Raw genomic sequence first — 22,070 nt, forward strand, 5'->3', positions numbered from 1 at the left:
TTAAAAAACCCTTTTTGAATATGCTCGACTCCATGCAGAAAACCAACAGCTTGATTTCTCTCTGTTTATCTGTTTGGATGTGTCTCTTTCTCATCCCTCTCTCACCTCATTCCCTTCAGAACCCTGTTATCTTTGTGGGGGTTTTTTTTCCCATCACTCTTCCTGTGGTTTTTCTCCCTCTTGCTTTATCTTGGCTCTGTTGTCTTCATTTTTTTCTTCCTCCCAACTTTTTCCTCCCTCTACTGTGTCATTGTCTCTCTTTATCATTCCGTCCTGCCTCCCCCCCTCTCTGTCATTTTCATCCGTTACCCCCCTCCGTCTCTCTCATACTGCTGCAGCAAAAGAAATAAGGCAGACATTGTTTTTTGCCTGATGAGAGCTGCTCAAAAGTGAAATGTCATTACCCATCTGATTGTCATTTGGATGTTTTAGAAATTTCTCGAGGTGTTTTTTTTTTCTTTTTTTTTTTCGAGTGGGGGGGTGTTTTGGTTGCCAACACGTCTGCACACCCACAATGGATTGTTTTAATTTTGCACAACTTTGCAGCTTCATTCATTCGAGACAAGCTTGATAAAAGAGATGGATAGATGCCTCGCAGTGTTTCCATTAATGGAGAGAGCATTCATCACACTGCAAGTCTAGCTTTTATATTGGGAGGCTGTAATGAATGAGGGTGAATCTGAGTAATGCCTTGTATTGGTGGTAATAGATGGGTTTTGTTGCACTCGTCAAGGCTTGTTTGTGAAGACCCTTTTGAAAACATCGACAATAGAAGAGCATTTAGCCTTGCAATAACAAAAGAGCCACTGTGAATCATTTCTAGGGGCTGTTATTATTAGCCCCAATTTCTTCACAGCAGCAGCGGTGCAGGCATTATAATGTAGAAAGGTAAAACACACAGGGACCTCTGCTCCTCTTTCATGCTGTGATTGACACGCCGAGGTCCTATAGGGGGTTCTTCCTTAAAATTCCACCGACATCTCCCATGAAACCATGTGTGAGATTGCCTTGTTATCACTGATCTCAGACCTATACTTTCCCATCTCTGCTCTGCTCTGCTCTCATCTCCCCTCTTGCACTTTGGAGCACACACCGTGTGGAGAGGGATGATGAATACCCGGCTTTCCAAAGCACACACACTGTGGGTCCTTTTTTTTCGGGGGCCTGATCACACCCCACACACAAACACACAAACACGCACGTACAACCACGATGCTACTGCGAGTGTGTGGTGCCGTGAGGGTAAATGAGCCAGGATGTTGCGCCCCACTGTGCAGCCCAACTTAAGACTTAAAAACTCTTGCGTAATGACTTGCAACTCCAGAAGTGAAATGCGATGCCTCTGTCTGCTGAGTCATCTGCTGAGTTTTTCACAGTTTTAACACACCTCTGCTGTTTTGCATTATCTGTCCTCTTCGATTTTAGCCTTTATCAGCAGCAGTGTGATACTGAAACCAGGCAAACGTTTCCCACTAAATGATTTCAAACGTTTACCACATGTAACATGGAAGCATGTGTTTCCACGTGGGTGTATTTAAGTGTGTGCTGCTGCAGCACTGGGTCCTTTCAGCACCATGGACAGCACTTCACAGTAACCACACTTTTCCTCACAAACCCGACGAGACGTTTTCTGTGCGTGTTCCCCTGCTGTGCAGAAACAGGGTCAAACTGCTGATTCCATCACTGCTCTGCTCGTGTTTCCTTGCTTTAATCACCTTTTCCTCTTAAAAAGAAAAAGAGAAATCAATAATTATTTAGCTCCAGGCTCTTTTTCATTAAGTTGAGTAGTTATTGGTCTTGTTCTTTTTGAAATGATGAATTATTTGCTCAAAAAGAAAATAGACTCAGGCGAAGGAAAATAGCCACTGACTCATGCAATATGTTCTGCCCTCAGTGACTGTTACTGGCAATTTTAAGTTCAGTTGAGCAAGTAAACCCAATTTACTGTTCCATTTAATACAAAACAATGTGTGCTTTTCATTTAGCTATTATTAGTCAAACAAAAACATGCATATTAATAGTTTTTTTTTTTCAACTCTCACGGCTGTTTATCAAATCATAAAGCTCCCTGTACAAACTGTTAGCACTATTGTTCATTTTAATTTGACAGCGGAGCCTGACGGTAATAAGTTACCTGTTGTGTCTGGCTCCCCTGGTTCTCCCTTCCTCCTGATTTCACCCATCACCCTCTGCAGCCGAGGAGACTGCTTAGGAAGGATTAGACATTGTTTCCCTGACACCCAGGCCTCCCATCCCAACCCTCTGATTGGCAGACATAATCCCCCCATTCACTAAACCTTCGTTACCCTGTCTCTGGAATACGCCATGGTCCGCTGCCTCCCCCTAGAATCGGGAGGGCTTGATAAGGGCCTGCTGGCTGCATCGCATTAAGCTGCAAAAGAAAAAAAAGAATCTGGAATGCGATCGATTGAGAGCGTTGTTTGAATTGGACGGGATGCAATTCAGAGTGGATGTATCAAGCACATGGAGATGCAATATTGGTCGGGGAGGTGGAATGCTGTCAGGCTGCCGAGCAGAGAGCACTTGTACAGGGTGACAAGATCATAGCGGTGACAGGCTCTGTCAAGTGGCCATAATGGCGTGCTGTCATTTCCCTGGGACGACAGCACTGTGCATTTGCGTAGTCGCCTGCCATTAGAATTGACATTAACTAGATTTCTTTTCATAATTGTGTTCTTTTTTTTTTTTGCATGCCTCAAATAAAAGTACAAAGCTGCTGTGGTTCAAAGTGTAACAGCGGAAATCTTCAGTCGTATTTAAGAAACACTCCTTCGTGTCATTAATGGGTTGAGATGGAACACCTCATGCTGTTATTATGCAGCCGCATTAATCACTGGAGTTGTTTTTTTTCTGAGCTCTGTGAGGCTTTTAAAACCTGAGTGGCACCTTTGGTACCACATCCAACAATAAACTTTGATTTCCATTGTCTGCAGGATTTGTAATGTTCTTATAAAGCCACCTAATATCCTCTGCATGCATTGAGGAGACGAATTCATGAATTCATGAGCCATCAAAGGGTAATTGCCTATTATATGTCGGACAGGCTTATTTGTGATTGTCATCTCGGTGGTAATTGTATACATTCTGCGAGGACTTGGATTTCCGTTTTTGACAGACAGGAGTGAGTATGTCAGATGTAACAATGGAGCGTCACCTCTGCTCAGTCTGCGCACACCGCCTTTAATATGGAATAAAAACGCTGCACATCTGGGTATCGCTTTCATTGTATTAGCCAGCTGATCCCTGACATCAGTTTATGAGTCTGTAATCTTCTGCCTCACACAATAGCGGACTAAACCATTTAACCCTGTCGGGAGGGGGAGCCATGATACAGGAGAGAAAGCGAAACGTGGCGCAACACACACAAAAAAAAAGAATCCTCTTGCCAGATATACAGCCTCTAAGCTCCATAAGACTTGCCCTGGTTTGAGAGAATACACACACACACTCTCACACACACACACATACACACCAGGCCACTACCCCTCCCCCCTTCTCTTTTTCCATCTTTGTCTCTCTAGCGAATTCAATTTTGTCTTCTCCAAGCGAGGGCTTAAATGCAGACAATCTTATCAGTGGCTGTGCAAGCAGTGAGGGACGTGATTGAAACACCCCTGAAGTATTTCCAATGCAGACAAACCTTTCAGGAGTCTTAATTGTGCGTGATTTTTTTTTTTCTTTCTCTCCCGCCCCCCCTCGGTCAAACACATGTGCACAAGCACACAAAGACGCAAACATCAGCGCACCTTCCTCACCTCGAGCTCCAGCAGCCTCCTCCTCCTCCTCCTCCTCCAGCCGGGTGTTATGCTGTACAGCCGCCTAAGACAATAACGCACCATGACACCTGATCGCAGCTCTAAAGGACGGGTGCTGTTGTCAGGGATTTAGTGGTTCGCTCCAGTTTATTTATTGGTTGGCTCATATTGAGAAAACACAATGACAAAGAAATAACCTACTTGCAGCCAGCTCTGATAAAGTACGAGTGAATTATTTCAGGTTTTCTCGTTCCATTAATCAAAAGTTTCTACAAATGCGGCCGTAGTTTGACACAAATTGAGTTTTCCCTTCAATTGCTTTTGGCTTGTCCTTTGAAATGGCGGCTAAGTTGCTCCCTGTCGTCCTCTAGTCATACATGGAGGACCACTTGAAGAACAAGAACCGTCTGGAGCGCGAGTGGGAGGCCCTGTGCTCCTACCAGGCGGAGCCCAGCGCCTGCAGCGTGGGACAGGGGGAGCAGAACTCCAAGAGGAACCGCTCAGACGCCGTGGTCGTATGTGAGTGCACACATCCACACATCAGTCCAGTTTTTTGTTTTCATTTGCAAGGCTAGAGCGATGCGGCGCAGCTCATTCTGCACCATCACTGCTGCTGATATGTTTCTGAACAGATGCTTCAAAGAGCTACACAAAACCAGTGTGTAAACAAGCCTGAACGCTCATGTTTCCATAATGAGATAATGAATTGGGAAGTAGAACAAGTTGTAACTTCCTGAGAACCAGTAGAGATTCTTGTCATTGTGATGAGAACTTGTTTCCCCAATGCAAATCAACTTGTTTTGAGACTTGAAATGAAATTGCTGACAGATGGCGAGTTGCTCACTTACCGTCAGTCAAACCTGATCAAACCACGCCCATAGCTTATTATTCTTTATCTCTCATATGATATCAAAAATGAAATGGCACTCAGTAGAGAGCGCACCCCCGCCAAGGCTCAACAGTCCACTCAAATTCATTCAAGCTGCACCAAATTGAACACACTTACAGATATCAGCTCTCAAAATAGGCCTGAATTGTTCCCTGGGAAATTTGCGTAAATATGATATTTGCAGTGTTAAATAAAGAGAAATATTAAATTCCTAGATTTGCCCCACTGATCCAGATCTGCATTAAAATAGGGTTAATTTTTGTTTAAATCTGTTCAATAGTAATAGTAATATAAATACCTACCTTTATTAAAAACTTAGATTGCTGATTATCTAGGGAAATACTTGAGATTTAAAGGTTTCATTTGCTTTAACTTGGGACCAAAGAGACAAGAAATCGATTCCATGAAGCTTGCAAATGTTTCACTTCGAGAAAAAAGAGGCTGATTTGATTCTCCCAACTTTCAAGATGAAATATTTATCATTATTTCACATTCCTTATTGAAGGTGAAGCGATTTCGGGACTTCAGAGCAGTGAGTGTGTATGATGAAAGTCCGGTGAAATTGCCGTCCCTGCAGCCAGCTACCGTTTCATATTCTGATGCTGCTCAAAATTCTGTTGTTGTTGTGCAGGGAGGGGGAAACAGAAACAGTGGAAATGTGTGTGGATGAATTATGCATCTCCATTACAGATGATCATTCCAGGATCACCTTGAAAGCGGAGAACAACCACGGCAACTCAGATTACATCAATGCCAGTCCAATTGTGAGTATTGTTTATTCATTACAGCGCTACGTCGTGGCTAATGTCTGTTGTCCCTGAAGCCTTTTTTGTACCAGGAACACCTGTTGTGGTTGGATCTCACTTTGAGATAAAAGACGTTTCAGAGGATTTGACATCAATCCGACAGCGTTTATCTCAACTTTGTTCTCATAACTCTGTGGATTCACTTCGCCTCATTGAGTCACGCTGCTACTTTCACTGCTTTCAAAATGGCTGCTCCCCGAGAGCCCTTTTAATCTGCACTGAAAAAGAATTAAACATTATTTTTGACTAAACAAATCCTGAACAAACCCAGAAAGACCTCGGTGTAGGAGAGGGCTACACTTTTTTGGGGTTTTTTTTAGCATTTCCTCCCCCCAAAAAATATTGCCAGTCATGATTTCCCTGCGGCTGCTGAAAGGGGATTCTATCAAAGGGGGAACAGGAAACTATGCATTTCAAATACAGTGCCAAAAATTTCCAAGAAGATAGATGGTAACACACACAGCTGCACTAAAAGCCTATTACTCTTCAGAGGCAAACAATGGCGACTCGTAGATGCTCAATTTATTCCTCCATCTCCTCTAATGGCATATTCATAGAGGTTTTTTAGCTTTTTTTAAACAGTGCTGTGGCGACATTTGGCATCTTATAGAATAATATGATAATGAAGCTAATCAATCAGGGGAAGAAGTGAGGGGGAAAGAATCAGATAAGTGCGTTAGAAAACTGGTACAAAGTAAAGTTATCCGAGACAGTTTGGTGCAGTTTAAAAGAAAAGGGGAAGGTGAAGTGATGGCGGATGCAGTGGTGTGCGGATGAAAGGGCAGTAATTACACCACAAAAGGGACCCCTGGGTGAGCCCAGCAAAACTGTGATAATTATGTCTGTCAATGCGGCTTCTTCTTCCTCATTAGTTCCAGGGGCAGTGGGCTACGAGTAAATAATCTGTCGCCTCTTGCCGGGGATCCAGGGTCAGAGAGGCAAAGGGACGGGGGTGATCTGATCTCAGGGTGACACACACACACACACACACACACACACACACACGGAAAGGCCTCGGAGAATGGTTACTGCTTGACCACAAATGATGCAAGCGCTCCCACATGTACGGTGTCATTAGCGTGAGGGCGCTCACACAAAATGTGGTCAAAGCCTGGTTTTCTCTTTGCCTTTTCTGCCCCCTTCTCTTTTTCTTTTACAAATTCAAACACCGGGTGCTTTTTTTTCCCTTCTCCCACCTGTTCTCCGTGCTTTTGTTTCCAAACTATCTGGGATGAGCTGAAGCCGGCGTTTAGCTCCCGAGCTCTCTCTCTCCCTCTATCTTATATAAACACAGGATCAAGGCGCTACAGCTTGTTCAAAGCCGCGACGCTTCTGCAGGAACAGATATTTCGCGGGAGCTATTTTAGTACAAGCTATTTTACCTCAAACCAAAGAGCACTTCTTTGTCTTTCTTGTTGCACTCTCCCTTCTTCCCGCAGTGGCGAGGGGAGGACGGCAGGAACGCAGGACTACTCTTTCATGCTTGCGCTTTAGTATTCATACAGGGATGTCAGCGCACAGCTACAGTATGTCTGTGTCCTTGAGATTGGCAAAAAACGGAGTGGCGGCGCTAGCATTCGGCACCACCCTTTCATTTCAGTTTTTTTTCTTAAAACTCACATGAGGAATTTCTGCCCCGGAAAGATGAAGAAAGCATTGAACAACACGGTGAAGGCTAATTGAAGTCCAACACTGGGTAATGAACGGTGTTTCGTGCATTTATGTGTCTTTTGTGAGGCGTTTTCAACAGAGTAGGCAGTCAGACTTTCACTGTTCAGCCAGCTTTTGTGTAGGTGTATTGAAAGAGCATTTACCCCCCCCCCCCACCTTCTAATAATCATTAAGTTAGACCTGCAAACACTCTGTCTTACATCTAGACGCCTAATTCAAGTCATATTTATAAAGAAGCATGAAAAACAAGTTCATAAAGAAAAGAAAAGCCGTTAATTATCAGCCTGTGATTTCTTGAGATCTCTCCTTCGCTAAATGACTCAGTGTTGGAGTCATTAAACGAGGGGGAGATCTTTTGAGCACATCATCAACAATTAGAGGTCGTGACACTCAACGGCAGGTAAACATGCAAAGAAAGGAATCGTTTGCACTTGAATTTTGCCTTTTTCCTCGTATAAGATATTTTATAGGTCTACCATAAATAGTAGTAAATGAAATCCTCCACCAACACAGACACATGAGTTTTTGTGTGTATCGGGTTTCATAGCAAATATACCTCTACAATGCTTTGTTCACACACACACACACACACACACACACACACACACACAATTACTCAATTTCTTTCAACATCTTTCCACCGATGCCTCTCGCACTCGAGGGTGTGCATAAAAATTCACTCAATAAAACGTCATCATTGATTTTGGAGGGGGAAGGGGGCGACCTCAGCCAACACCTACTCAATCAAGTCTCAATCACATCCCTCAAATCAAAGTCCCCCCCCCCCGGTCCCGTGTCATTATGTCCCACCTCAACGTGCAGCTCCCTCATGTCAACCGCCTCCAGGCTTTCAGGTCCCACCACAATATCATGTTTCTTGCAGGGACACGTCAATGCCTAAGAAAAATTGAGATCTGGAAGCCATTTCTTGAGGTCTATATTTGTCTGGAGACGTGGCAGAGAAGTCGGTGCACAAACAGCTGAACAAATGATGAGATAAAGCATCGGAAAGTAGAGTCATAAAGTCATAGAGTGCTTATTTTGAAAATTCACAGGGTCGGACGCTGGATGTGTCACTGCTGCTTTTACCAGAGTCCAAGGTCCTTTTTTCTTTGCCTTTTTTTTATGCAAAACATAACGTTTAAAGAGACAAGTCTTTAACATTTTACTACAAAAACAAGGTATAAAACCTTGTCCTTCAACTGTGTGTTCAGCATCGAATGTTTGCTCAGCGTGACATTCACAGCGGCCGTAGTTTGCAGTTTATTGCATTTTTTTTAAAAGCTGCATCTTGAGGACAGAAGGGAAACAAGAGGAAAGTTGGAAAGAGAGGCTGAATCAATCAAAGAAGGGATGATGGAGAATAAGATGCAGCGGAAAGGAAAGAAGGAGGAAATGTTTCCCTTTAAAAGATGCTGATGTTCTGTTTGTTCCTCCGTCCATATGGAGGCTTTGATGCAAGTCTTTTACCCAGACAGTGTGTTTTCATCAGCCAGTCTCCGCCCGAACGCCGTCTCACACTCTGTTCCCTCTCTCCCAGATGGACCATGACCCTCGCAACCCTACTTACATCTCCTCGCAGGGCCCACTTCCTTCCACCGTGGCAGACTTCTGGCAGGTAAAACTCATCTCCACTCACTCTCCGTCTTTCTTATTTTCTTTTTACCGTTTTATTCCTGCAGCGGCGAGTGTCGGAAAGAACCTCGACAGAGCAGCTAGGTTTTGTGGATGTTTTTTTTTATGTCTTCTTCTTGGCCCAAGATTGTCTAGATTTCTGTTTCTTCAGTGTTTTAGCGCTGGTGGGATCAGTCACGCAGATCAGCATGTGATTTTGACTGTAAACTTGAACGCTTAAAGCCTGATTGCTGCAGTTTGCATCACACACTACTTCTCAGAGTTATAACAGAGTCAGATCTAAACTCACAGGACAGGATGCACATTTTTTATTCCATCGTGATTTACGGGAAATCCTTGTATCTGATGTCTGTTTGTAACGTTGATCAAATCACCGAGAATAAAGACAGAATTATCACATTTTCACAACATTATACTTCCTCTTTACGTCCCTCAAAGTGCTACAGGAAGTGTGGTTCCAAAACTTAAAGCATGACAATCCTTTCAAATAGATTATTATTATTTTAGAAAAACTGGATCTTAAGAAAACAGCGCTGTGACAAAAGTAATGGTGATAAATGAGACGCTTGAAATAACCGTGCTGCCATTACATCTGTCATTTAAACAGTGACACCAGCAGAATACATGAAACCAACCTGCAGCCTCTAGTGTTATACAAAAGTCTCGCTACACACACATCTACAGGAAGTCTAATATCATTTATCATATTCCTGATGTTTGCTTAGATTAGCCTTTTTCCTCTTGTCCCGAAATGTCAGAGGAACTCGCCATCAATCACCGGCTGTTGTAAAACATGTTGACTTGTGCGGAGGTATTTTCTTAAATGACGCATGGTCGCCAAATGGCGTTCTTATAGGTTAATAGGAAGGCACTGCAGTCATCAGAGGGCCCATCACCTCCATATGGGGAAGTCTTGCTCGTCGTGACCAGGATGTAGAAGCGTGACGCATAAATCCTGGTCGAGCAGCTGGCCGTGCACTCTGCACTCTGCACACTTTGTGTTGGCACAGACGCCAGAGCCGGTTCTGTTTGGTTCTGCACATTAAAAATCCATAAACTGTCATGTAAATGGCTTTTTTAACTTAAAAAACCAATCCTGCTTACAAGCTCTGTCCTCACGTGGTGCACGTGTTAATGAAATAGAGAAAAACTCGGCACATTATGTGAAAATGTACATTAATTGACCACATCAGCTAAAATAGGAATGAAAGCTGCCCTGCTCTCTGTTCAATTTGTGCCTTAATTGAAACAGTTGATAATTGTCTCTCAGTCATTTTGCTTATTTGTTTGTTTTTCTGCCAAATTCTTTGTGCGCCAGGTGAATTAATGCACATCCATTAGCTTATGTGCTGTTTAACCGTGAACTCAACTCTTCCCAATTAAGCAGAAAATAATGGAAAATTAGCCACAGATCGTCCGCTGCACTGAACATCAGCTCCGTCTCTGGGAAATACGTAGGAACCGTTCATTATTCAACGTGGTTAACCTTGGACTGTGGCACACTCTCTCCTTCCATTAAAAGTAAACAAACAAGGGGAAACACCGACACTCTCATGCAAATGGACTGTGCAGTAGGCAAATCTTTTCTTTTTTTTTTGCTCTGTCCTCTCTAATCCATACTGGCCCCAGGCAGCGCTGTGAAAGGCGGCTCGGCTCTTAATCCTCCACTCCTCATTCCTCCATCCGTTCATCCTTCACTCCTCGATCCGTCTCCCCCCCCACTCACCCTTCCACCCTTCCTCCCTTCCTCCATCTCTTTGCTATTACCTCAGTTCGGCTGGGCCTCGCTCCCCTGCTCTCCTCAGAATTCAATGCAAAAGGAAAAACAATCAGCATAAGTTCACACAGCGGCTTGTTTTCAGAACGTTGCAAAAAAAAACTAAAAAAGAAACACAGATGATGGGTTCTGGCTGAAAATGGAAAACAGGAATGCACCTTTTTCCTCACAACGCCTGCAAATATTAGCCATACTTTACAAGACTAAATGCATAACATTACCTCCCATTATCACCTAACCTAATCTCATCACATCCTGGCACAGTTGGCGTGTAATGTGTCCACTGGGCCGGATCACAGAAGCTCGTGGTTAGTGTATAGTCAGGGCCATTGTGTTTTTATAGCAATCATAAAACCTGTGTTTCCTCCTCATTTTCCTAATGGCTGCCGTGGGCCTGTATTTTTTCCCAAGGACACATTAGATTGTGATAAGATGAAATGGGGGCGGTGGTGCAGTCGATGTTGTGATCTCGCTCACATGACTGAGAGGGGGCGACACATGACGCGCCCTCCCGCTGCTCGACCCAACATTTATCATTTGTCACACGCGGAGAGGTGACATTTATTCATACTTCCTGCGCCGAGATTAAGAAATCAATTTCACCCTGATACCCGGCTGCCATGTAATGCTAATTTGCAATATGCCGCTCCGAGTGGCACAGGTCTGCCACACGTTAGTGCCATTGTGACTCCAGATGCTTATGAAAGGGCTGTCGTCTCAGAAAGTGCGTCTGTGACGGGCGTCTGACATCTCTCCTCTGATGTGTAGATGGTGTGGGAGAGCGGCTGTGTCGTCATCGTCATGCTGACGCCACTGTCGGAAAATGGAGTGAAGCAGTGTCACCACTACTGGCCTGACGAGGGATCTGATGTCTACCACGTATACGAGGTACGTGAGTGAGAGGTTTCACAGCTTGCCAGTATATAGACATGTTGAGGAAATGCATCTCTTTCCTCAAAATGTCCATTGCTGCAGCTCCTCTTTTCAGAATCTGTCTGAAACGGTTGTTTTTTTAGCTCCTGTCTCTTTAAGACCCCCCCTGCTACGATTGGTTACCTGTCTTCGTTTGTCAGAACCAGCTGCACGGCGTGAGATCAGCTCCCTCCACCGCAGACTTTGCTCTTTTTAACTCCACAGAACTTTGACATTCACTAAAAAAAAAACAATAACACACTCCAGGAAAGAAACACTGAAAAAGCACAATATGTGTCCTTTAAAGAAATCCGTCTTCCTCCTGTCATTCTGAACAAAAAGGCAAAAAGGCATGTGCATGGAAACAGAGTGGAACCAAGATATATGGTTATTTAGGGAGTAAACAGCAGGTAACAGCTGGGTGCATGCAACCAAAACTATCTGCACGACTGGAAACCACTCAGGGTTTCATCAGAAATGAGGTTGTTTGTGTATTTTGTATGAACTACCTCTTTAAATCAAAATGTATCTTCAGGTCAACTTGGTGTCCGAGCACATCTGGTGTGAGGACTTCCTGGTGCGGAGCTTCTACCTTAAGAATCTGCAGACCAACGAGACTCGCACCGTCACCCAGTTCCACTTCCTGTCCTGGATGGACCGCGGGATCCCCGCCTCGGCCAGGACGCTGCTGGACTTCCGCAGGTAGAGTGGAGATCCTGCTCCGAGATTTCAACACTTCTGCAACTGAGCTTTGTTCTTAATCACCTTCCCTTATATTCTGTATTCTGTCAGTGCCTCTTCTGGTCCGTTCTCCCTTTTGCCCCTTTGCCTTCTGGTGTCCTAGAGAATGGTTCTAATAAGGCCTGTGTTTCTGTACTATCCCTTTCATCCTGGGCCTATTTCCCCTCACCTCCCTCCAGCACATGTGATGCAGCAAATTAACAGCCCCTGCACTTGCCTGGCTTGGCTTGGGAAGAGAAGGAAAAAAATCACCTAATTCAAACACCCAATTAAATCAGAGCTGTCTCGCTAAAACATGGGAGAGGGGGAAAGATAGTGACTGAATAACCTCACTCTGTTCTCCATATAATGTGTTCTGGCAGAAGAGAAGCAATCGCTCCTCTGGGAGAACCCAGGAGGGAGAGGAAAAGACCTCCAAATGAGAATAGATGCATCTGATTTGTGGATGGAAGTCTATCCCTGCGTTTGTAATGCAGATGAGAGGGGGGGGATGGAGGATGTGCAGTGTTATCATGTCGTCCTTCCCTGACAGAGTTGGTGCTGTTTTAGTTTTTTTTATTTCAAATTAAACTGGGTGAAGCTTGCAGGCAGTTCTATTTATGTATGTTATTGGTGTGTAGGTTTGAGCTGTGATGTGATTACATACGTACATTTTTGGTTTTTTTTGCTGTTGAGATCCCTCCCCCCCCCCCTCATTAATGCTGCTGCAGGTTATTGGGAATCTAAACCGTCTGGCACGGTTTTCACGGTTTTGGCCATCTCTGTATATTGCGGTTGCCAGTGTCATTTTTGTGATGTTGCAGCTAGTAATATGAGCCCAGTTGCATAGTCACAAAAGTGATCATTGGAAACTGTGTCTCCTCAGCCAGGCCCGTGCACAAACTGTCTTTCTCTCACTCGCTGTCTCCTCCTCCTCCTCCTCCTCCTCCTCCTCCTCCTCCTCTCACTGCTCCTTCCTCTGGCTTGCATGGGAACTCCAACCATCTCTGTGTGCTCTTTAACCAAGGACGTATTCAGATTTTACCAACATATTTGCAATAAAAAAAAACATTCAATATAATACAATGAATTCAAAAACATTACTACTGCAATAGGAATCGTTTAATTGCATTTTGATATTCAGCAGTTTCCAATACGTGTATTTGAATGATAAAGCCAGGGATTTTTTTCAAGATCAAGATCAAGCTCACAAGGACATCAAACGGAGATCACCTGCGCTTTGAAATGCAAGTTCAGTTCTCAGCTGAAGCTCTGAAGGAACGAATGTGTAGGAAACTTCACAAAAACAACATATTCAGGAGGAAAATTACGAATCAATCGGTACAGGAAGCTTGAAATATATATAAGAAGTGATAAATGAGTAATGCATGATATCAAATATGTATGTAGATATAATATCCTTCGGTATTTTTTAGTAAAATGAAAAATAATTGCAAGCTGCAGCACATTATTATCGCTATGGGTGGTAGCATTGATATTATAGTGGTAGTAATAAGTGACAAAAACAACTGACAAATGCAGTATGATTTATGTTGCATTTATTTAATTATTCACATACTACTAATAATAAATCAGATGCATGATTAATTTATAGTCTGGATGAACTACAGACGCTATACGATGAGCTCATTGTTCACGCTGTGGATGAGATGTGAAACAACGAGGGAAGCGGAAGCTCTCGGTGTAGTCAGTTTCCATGGCAACGGCCGGTTGTGTGAAAAGGCTTGTTGGCCTTCGCCGTGCCTGTGGTGTACAACATTCGTAACTGGCCGGGGTTAATGCGTCGGCGGTCGGCAATCACAGCATCGCACCGCCGCATCCATCACCCACACGTCGCCGTGACGCCGTCTGAAGTGATGCTCAACTTATTTTACGTGGATGTCTCTCTTTCATTCTCCCTCTCTCTCTCCTGCCCTCAAATTAAAGTCATTGATCGACAGGAGGGGGAGGGGGAGGTGGAGGGGGGGCATCTCTCTGGATTCTCTTGGTTCTGTCCGTTGATTATCGCTTCCTCCCCCCACCCCATGAGTCACATTTAACCACCTTTAACTGTTGCTGTTATTACTCAGCGGAAAGAATCGATCCTGCATCCAGTGTATGTTTTAACACTGAGACGGCCTGACGTCAAACTAACTGTAATTTCTCTCTTTTCTCTCTTATTCCAGAAAGGTTAACAAGTGCTACCGGGGTCGATCTTGCCCAATAATTGTTCACTGCAGGCAAGTATGACTGTTTGATCGCTGTGACAGTGGCTGTGCGGCTGAACTGGGATACAGAGTGTTTGCCTGTGTGTTGGAGGGGAGGAGGGGTGGGGGGGGTTGTTTATTTAAACCCGCTCAGTCCATTTACTCTACACGGGTCCGCTGTTTATTCCACTGCCTGCGTGTGTCTGTATGGAAATACTGTGGCACGACGACACGCAGCCAAACACTCTTCCATTTCCCGTTTGGTCGAGTTAGTTAACCGACCTTGATTGGTTTGTGTTAAACACCAGGTATCTGTCTTCACCACTTTTAATAGTCACATCCTGTTAAGTCATGCGTGGGGCCAGGCAGCCCGCTCTCCCACTGAGGGAGCTGTGCAGAATGAGTGTCTAGCACTGGATTAATGAAGCACTGGTGCTCAGGCCACTCTCCTGTTTTATTGGCCTTGCCTTTATTAGAGAGATGTGCACGCCTTGTTTGCAATTAACATGCAGAGCCGTTGAATGGCCGGCGGGCACAAAGGGAGGCTTTTCATAAGACTATCTCTGGAGTAATGGAAAAGCAAGGCTCTCCAAAAGCTGTTCTCGAACCGCCCCTGGCCTCTCAACCTCTCCTCTGCTCCTGAGGTGCATGCATTTAAAAGCCTTTGTCCCCAGTGTGCCTCAGAAACCATTCCCCCTCTCCCCAATAGCCCGGGCAAGTCTCAAGACCACACATGCTCTCGTGTGCAAAGGCTTAACATAATCACATTTATTGGAACATCAAATATTCACATCTCTTCAGGTACTTTCAAAAGAATATCAGGGATTATTATTGATTACTGCTACTTAAGTATTTCATTTTATCTGCGCCATCAGGTTTTAAGCAGCATGCAGAGTTTAACGGGTGTTTAAATATACTCCACAGCCTCTCAGCAGATGCGGATGTAAATTAGCAATTTGTTTCCTTATGAGAAAAACACTGTGAGATTAAAGCGTCCGCAGGTTCACTCTGCAACCTTAATCATCTCCCTCCCTCTCTCCCTCTCTCTCTCCCTCTCTGCAGTGATGGAGCTGGCAGGAGTGGGACTTACATTCTGATTGACATGGTCCTCAATAGGATGGCGAAAGGTAACGATCAATGGCTTCCCTTTCACTCTCTCTGCTTGCGTTGAAGTGTTGCCCTGGCAACGCTAAAGCCTCTCATTTTCCTCAGTGGGTCTGGGGATGCATTAGAGGCTGACTCTTCTGAGGCCCGGAGAGGCGGCGGCTGGAGACCGGGGGCAGGAAATGGGAGAGAGAGGGAGGAACAAACAGAAAACAGAGAAATAGGAAATGACAAAGAAACCTATGACCACATTAGTAATTATCTGTTGGAGTCACCGTCACGCCATATTGACCTGCATCATGATTGCTACGTGAATTTAGATGGCACATGCATGGAAATGACATTTTTAAAGAGAAGATGCATCCCAATGGTTTTTTTTATCAATATTTAATATTTAATGTTAACAATGCATTTATTTTATTTCATTATTGATTTATTCGGAACAATCAGTATAGTTTGCAGCCTATAGTCACTCGGAAGATCGTCTCCATTTTATCGACATCACCAGGATGGGAGAAAAAAGTGGAGCTCAAGGTGCTTTCATGTTTGATTTGAGTTGGTCCCTCCCAAATGCTTTATGATCAAAAAAGTCTAAGAAGACAATAAGCACTTCACAGTAACATGCAAATTATTATCTGCAAAGCTAAATAGAAAATAACTGGGCAGGAAAAGACCTGAAAGGGATCTCTATCAATACATCTTAACATATCAAAGAAAAAATGGTTTTAAGGAAGATTTGATTTAAAATTTTAGCTTCGAGAAGAAAAACTAGTGTTTATAGTAGAATCCACACGTCAACAAATCAGGACTTGTAGCTTTAGAGGAGTAAGCACAGTTTGCCGAGGTCCAACAATCCCTTTAAATTACAGCCACTCACAGATATCAGTCCCCTGAATGTGCCTGATTCTTTAGATAAAGATCCATGAATCGTTCCCCGGGAAATAGGTGAATCAGTCAAAACACGCCCTGTCTCCCAATGTTAGAGAAAGTGATAATAAATGGTTTTCCTCCCCTATTCTTTGAGATATCCAAGTTATCCATGGCTGCAATTGCACAGGAGTCCCATATTACACTTTAAAACCATCCATAGCCTAGCCCTGCCCCCCCCCGCCCTTTGCCCTTTGGCCTCTGCGCTTAACCCCCTCTGCCTGCGATCTGACCCTGTCAGAGCAGGTTGGGAGGACACAGCCGCCTGTGATGCAGCCCTTCCCTTCGCTGACTGTACAACAGTAATAAGACTGACCCCCGCTGATGGAGGTTCGTGTAGTTCAGTGACGAATGCGTCGTTGTCCCCGACGATGAAAGACACCACCCAGCCTCTTTTTAACCTTTTGTTTCCCGGCCGCAGAAGCGAAAAATGTATAAAATGAACATAATCTCACTCTCAAAAGCTTTTTTCTTTGGTCGAGGAGCCTCTCTTCAGCTTAACTTTGGAATCCAGCCCTTCTGAGACATGAAAGTCTTGAGCTCTGGAGTAGTTTGAGTACCGAGTCCAGCTGCATTAAATCCCCCTTCTTCTCTCTCTCACCCACACACACACTCACTCACACACACACACACACACACACACACACATCTCTGCTCTTGCTCCATCTCTTTTGCTTCCTTTCTCTGCTTCAGTTTCAAAAGCATCTTGAGAGTTCAGGGTCTCGCTCTCTCCCTCTCTCTCCTTCTCTTTCCATTTTATTCTCTTTCCTTTTGTTGATTTTTTTCAGTTCAGCTCTCGTGTTCGTCTCAGAATCCATAAATCTGAAAGTAGGATAAGATTTCCAGATTCACATGAGCCAAAGCTGACTTAACCCAACAGCAGCTGATCACTGCTGAGAGCGAGCAACTGTTGCACGGGTTAATCATCAGTGTGGCTGCTGCGAGGGCTCTAAATCATTTTAATTAGGGTTTGTTGATCCTCAGACACACTCAGATATTTATGTATCAAAAAGCTCTTAGCAGACTTTACAGTTGCACACAATCTGAACCGATTCTTCAACGAGATTCTCACAGAGAACGCGGCGCTCCACGTTTTTTTTTTCAAATGCATTATTGCACATTTCCCAGAACCCCCCAAAAATATCCTCTTGCATATTTTATCGAGAAACAGTCCGTGGCTCTCGTCCAAGTCTTTCGAGGGATGAATGTAATAATTTTCAATCGCTGCACTGTTCCAAAGGGAGCCCGGCATAAAGAGAGATTGACAGATGTGAGCTGGATTACTCCGCTGCTTTGAACTCAGTCCAATTTTCGGTCTGTTGCAGGTGCTAAAGAGATTGATATTGCCGCTACCCTGGAGCACTTGAGAGACCAGAGAGCTGGCATGGTCCAGACAAAGGTAAGGTCCCCGGCTTTGAGTTGGAGAGGTGGGGGGGAGCATGGAAGGAAAGGAGGGAGGGAGGGGAGGGAGGGAGGAGGGAGGGAGGGGAGGGAGGAGGGGCTGCAGTCATTCAAACAGACGATTGTGTACTTCATGTGCCCGGGATCAGGGGAAATGATGTGGTAATGGATAACTGCTTCAGGATTAGAACAACATCGTCCACATTTAATTGCAGAGACTTTAAAACTGATAGAGATCTTCTGTTGGAGAAATACATGCATTTGAAGATTTTCCTTATTTCTGTCACATAAACAAATAAGATAAACATAAAAGGAAAGATAATTGAATCAAGGACATGATGCTCAAACCACCACGTTAGGCTTTTTTTTTTGCTCTTTTTAAATCTCCTTTTCTTTATCTTTTATTTCCTTTTAATCCTGATAAATGTTACCTGTGTTTCACACTCCTGTAAAACCCACGCTGCTACTTGAACGCTTTAGTCTCAACAGCTTATATCACAGGGAGCCCTCCACCTCACACCATTTTGGAAAACAGCTTCACGTGTGTTCTCTCACCCACTCATGCAAATAACAGGTGGGAAGTCTAAGTTTTCCTCCTCTCTTGTTATTGGAGGGAACAATTATAATAGTAATAGTAATAATAATAAAGGCACACCTCATGCAGCGGTGGGTGATAATATTTACGGAGGCTGCTTGCTAACAGACGCCAGCGTTTCCTAGATGGCTCATTAAAGCTGCGTTTACATCTGCGCCCTCTGTTCGACGCAGGAAGGCTTATAAGCTGCTCTCCCTCCCTCTTTTTCTTTTCTGACATTATGTCAAAGTGAAATTATATTGGAATATTGTTGATTCCACTCTGTGGCTTCGTGCTGCGTCTACACTGAAATGAGACTGTAATGAGGTATGAAATGTTAGAATTAGGGTTTTAAGGATTGGACATCCAGTCATTTGCCACTTTATTTTTGGAGCTTGCAAAAAAACAAAAAAACAAGAGAAGGTTTCTTTCCCTTCTTTTTCTGCTTTTGACATAAACATGCAGTGATTAAAGCAGGTCCGACCAGTTTTCTTCTTCCTCAGTCATCCTCCTTCTCTGATCAGTCAAGCAGAGATTGATCTCCCCCCAGTGGCGTGAATATGAACAGCAAGACATGCACCAAACTTCACTTAAAATGTTTACTCTTTACTCTTTAATACACAGAACTTTAAACCCAACTTGGGATTAGATATATAACTGCATTGTGGGTATAGATGGATGCACTTGTTTTTCTGGCCGCATCGCAACATCAGAACACACATATAAAAATAGAAAAACACTTCACTGCATAGAGAAAGCCACCAGTGACTCCTCCGTATTGATTTAGCTTCTCCTCAGGCCAGACTATGGCAGCCTGTGTGTTGACACATCTAAAGACTGTTCCCTCCAAACTCCTACGTACCATTTCTGTGTGCGAGGACCCCTTGGCCCGCAGCCTGGGGAGAGGAGAGGGATATAAAAACACCAGGTCCATGGGGCGAACATCAATCAGCCCCTTTTTGCTCTCCGCAGGGAAAACTATGAGTCGGATTGGCAAATACATGCACACACACATACACACACACACACACTGAGCTGAGAGACAGCTTGACTCAAAAGCTCCATTTTAAGACACACCTGGCTGGATCAATGGCAGCGCAGGGTACGCGTGCACAGCGAGATGAAAGCTCAGAGAGTGCTTCACCTTCACCTCCAGTCTGTGGTCGCACACATCCCAGGCAGGGTCAGGAGAGATGATGGAGGAGGAGGAGGAGGCGGCAGCTGCCAATCATTCTGCGGTGGTCGTTCCTGAGCCATTACACACACTAAAACTTTCTCCTTCCCTCCCTTCTTTCTTTCTCTCCCTGCATCTTCTTCTCCTCGTCCTCCTCCTCAGGAGCAGTTTGAGTTTGCGCTGACAGCCGTGGCAGAGGAGGTGAATGCCATCCTGAAGGCGCTTCCTCAGTGAAGGCATCGTCGCCCCCGCACACACACACACTCACCTTCTTCTCGCTCGCTGAGCACCGGTTTCCTCTGCCCACTCAAGACTGACATCTCTCCCTGCCCTTCCTTCTCCTCCTCGCTCTGTTTCTCTCTTCTCTGTCGCTGCCTCCTCTTCACCTCTATATATACTGTATACCTATGAATGTTGTGCCAGATATTGCACCTGGATCCGTATTTGCTAATTCCGCCTCAGAGTACGGCTGTCGATCTGAGATCTGTGTCGTTTGAGTGATCCGGGGGGGGGCGGCGAGGTCTGATCTGTTTTGATGGAGGAACTTAGATCAGCACTCGTACTGTGAGACCTTCCCCCGGTCCTCTATAACTGTGATGTTGTTCCTGAACAGTGCCACTGACGAGATGTTTACGTGATGTCAAATGATTTTCTTTTTTTTGATTCTGATGCAGAGAAAAAGACATTTAAAAACTGTACTCTTTGAAATGTTTAAAAAAGTGTATATTCCGTGTCCCTGAGGCCACGTGAATGTCTTCATTTCACCTCAATCTGTCTAGTATTTCAAAATATGTGACGAAGAAAAAACGCAAAATTGTCATATTTGAGAGCCTGGTAAAGAAATAATAAACCAACTCATCTTTGCAGCTCTCGAGTGAAGAAGTTTTAGAATAATAAAGCAAATTAAGTTATCGCCTGTAAAAAAAATCATGTAACTGTACAGAATGTTTCCCCCTTAATGAATTGGTGGCGTTTCTTTGGAAATAAACTCCTCACGTTTCCTCCTCCTCTGTGATCTGAATCAACGACTGTATACTCAGCATCACACGTATAGATGTTAAAGTGTATGTGTATTGTTGTGTTTTGGGTGCAGACATCTCCGTCTCGCATTGAACCACAGACTCTCTGACTCGTAGAAAAGCCTCACGGATCACGACCATCGCAACATATCAGCTGTTTTTATTTGTTTTTCTCGTTGATTTTACATTTTTGCATCATGAATTGTTCGTCACATCCTCATGTTAATAGTAAATGTGAAATTTAGATAACTGAGATAGTTATCGCTTCTATTTAGAAATGTTGTCATCCTATATTGATAAAAAAAGAATATGATATTTAAGCAGAACTTATATTGGAGTGAATTTGTTTGTCCCCTCCATCACTGGTATATTGTGATATTTTGTGCAACAGGACAGATTATTCCCTCAATGTATAGATGACGAATGACTCAATGAATCCCTATATAGTGCTATCTGAAATAGATATATATATATATATATATATATACTGAGCCTCAATGAGAACTATATATTTTGTGTGAAAAGTATCATTCAGATTGATAATAAATCCAAACAGATTATACCGCTGTGCTGTCTGGTGTTGAATGTTATTTGTGACGCGCTCGCTCACACACAAACAGGGCGGGGGGGGCGGCTGCTCCTCACAATGAAAGGCGTGTGATTGAGCGGGAGCCTTAGTCAAGTCACAAAGAAAAGCAGTATCATGCTCCCTGAGGGTTTCTATCTGGGAGAGACTCGCAGGTTTGTGCAGATGAAATGTTTGGTTCAGCGGCTCCGTCGGTGGAGAGAGTGGCTGGGATTCGAAATGAAATCAGTCATGTATTTCAGCCACTGAGGTCCTCTCGCAATATCACAGAGAGAGAGAGAGGAGAGGAGGAGGCTCCAGAGGATGCACAGTCCAATTTGATCAGTGCTTGCTGAAGGATGTGATGGGCAGCTTACTTGTTTGCAATGACTCCTCAGAAAATGTGTGTTTTCATTTATTTTTTAATGCATTTGTCTGGTTTCAGGACGATCAAAGGTTCATTCTCACTTGAAGTAATGTCAGCTTCTTGAAGTTAAGCTTTTTTGGATATTTAAAATATTCATACCCAAGTATTTGAATATCACCTGGAATTTAACATTGGATATCGATAATGCTTCCCAGGAAATCATTGGTATACGTCATGGAGCTAATTTATTTCATGGTCATGTGAAAGTCATGTGATAAAAAATATGTTACGTGACAAAACTACCTTAAACTGCTGTTTATCTCCCTCAAGCCTGATGCCTTCTTTTAGAAACCTGAAGAAGTCATTAATAAATGGTTCTAACAATAATCAGTAACACTTTGCTTTAATTTACCCTTTTTATCTTTAATAAGCCTCATACATAAATTGTATATATGATTTACAACACACTCTAATGTAGTTGTATGCAGATAAAAGGACATTTCCAAGTCATTTGTCATATTTTAAATTATTACAACTGTTCAACTT

The 22,070-nt window shown here is 43.8% G+C and overlaps 1 protein-coding gene across 1 annotated transcript in view; it reads left to right on the forward strand.

Annotated features, from left to right (window-relative positions):
• Positions 1–21,159, forward strand: part of ptprn2 (protein tyrosine phosphatase receptor type N2) — a 125,428-nt gene extending 104,269 nt beyond the window's left edge. Inside the window, exons 14-22 of the mRNA XM_035142956.2 lie at positions 4,148–4,295; positions 5,356–5,429; positions 8,683–8,760; positions 11,323–11,442; positions 12,002–12,168; positions 14,373–14,426; positions 15,456–15,520; positions 17,750–17,823; positions 19,736–21,159. Of these exons, the coding sequence (XP_034998847.1) occupies positions 4,148–4,295; positions 5,356–5,429; positions 8,683–8,760; positions 11,323–11,442; positions 12,002–12,168; positions 14,373–14,426; positions 15,456–15,520; positions 17,750–17,823; positions 19,736–19,807 (852 nt within the window). The 3' untranslated portion in view covers positions 19,808–21,159. The remainder of the gene's footprint in view (positions 1–4,147; positions 4,296–5,355; positions 5,430–8,682; positions 8,761–11,322; positions 11,443–12,001; positions 12,169–14,372; positions 14,427–15,455; positions 15,521–17,749; positions 17,824–19,735) is intronic.
• The last annotated feature ends 911 nt before the right edge of the window (positions 21,160–22,070 follow it).

The sequence above is a fragment of the Hippoglossus stenolepis genome, chromosome 19 (assembly GCF_022539355.2).
Source record: "Hippoglossus stenolepis isolate QCI-W04-F060 chromosome 19, HSTE1.2, whole genome shotgun sequence".
Lineage (NCBI taxonomy): Eukaryota > Metazoa > Chordata > Actinopteri > Pleuronectiformes > Pleuronectidae > Hippoglossus > Hippoglossus stenolepis.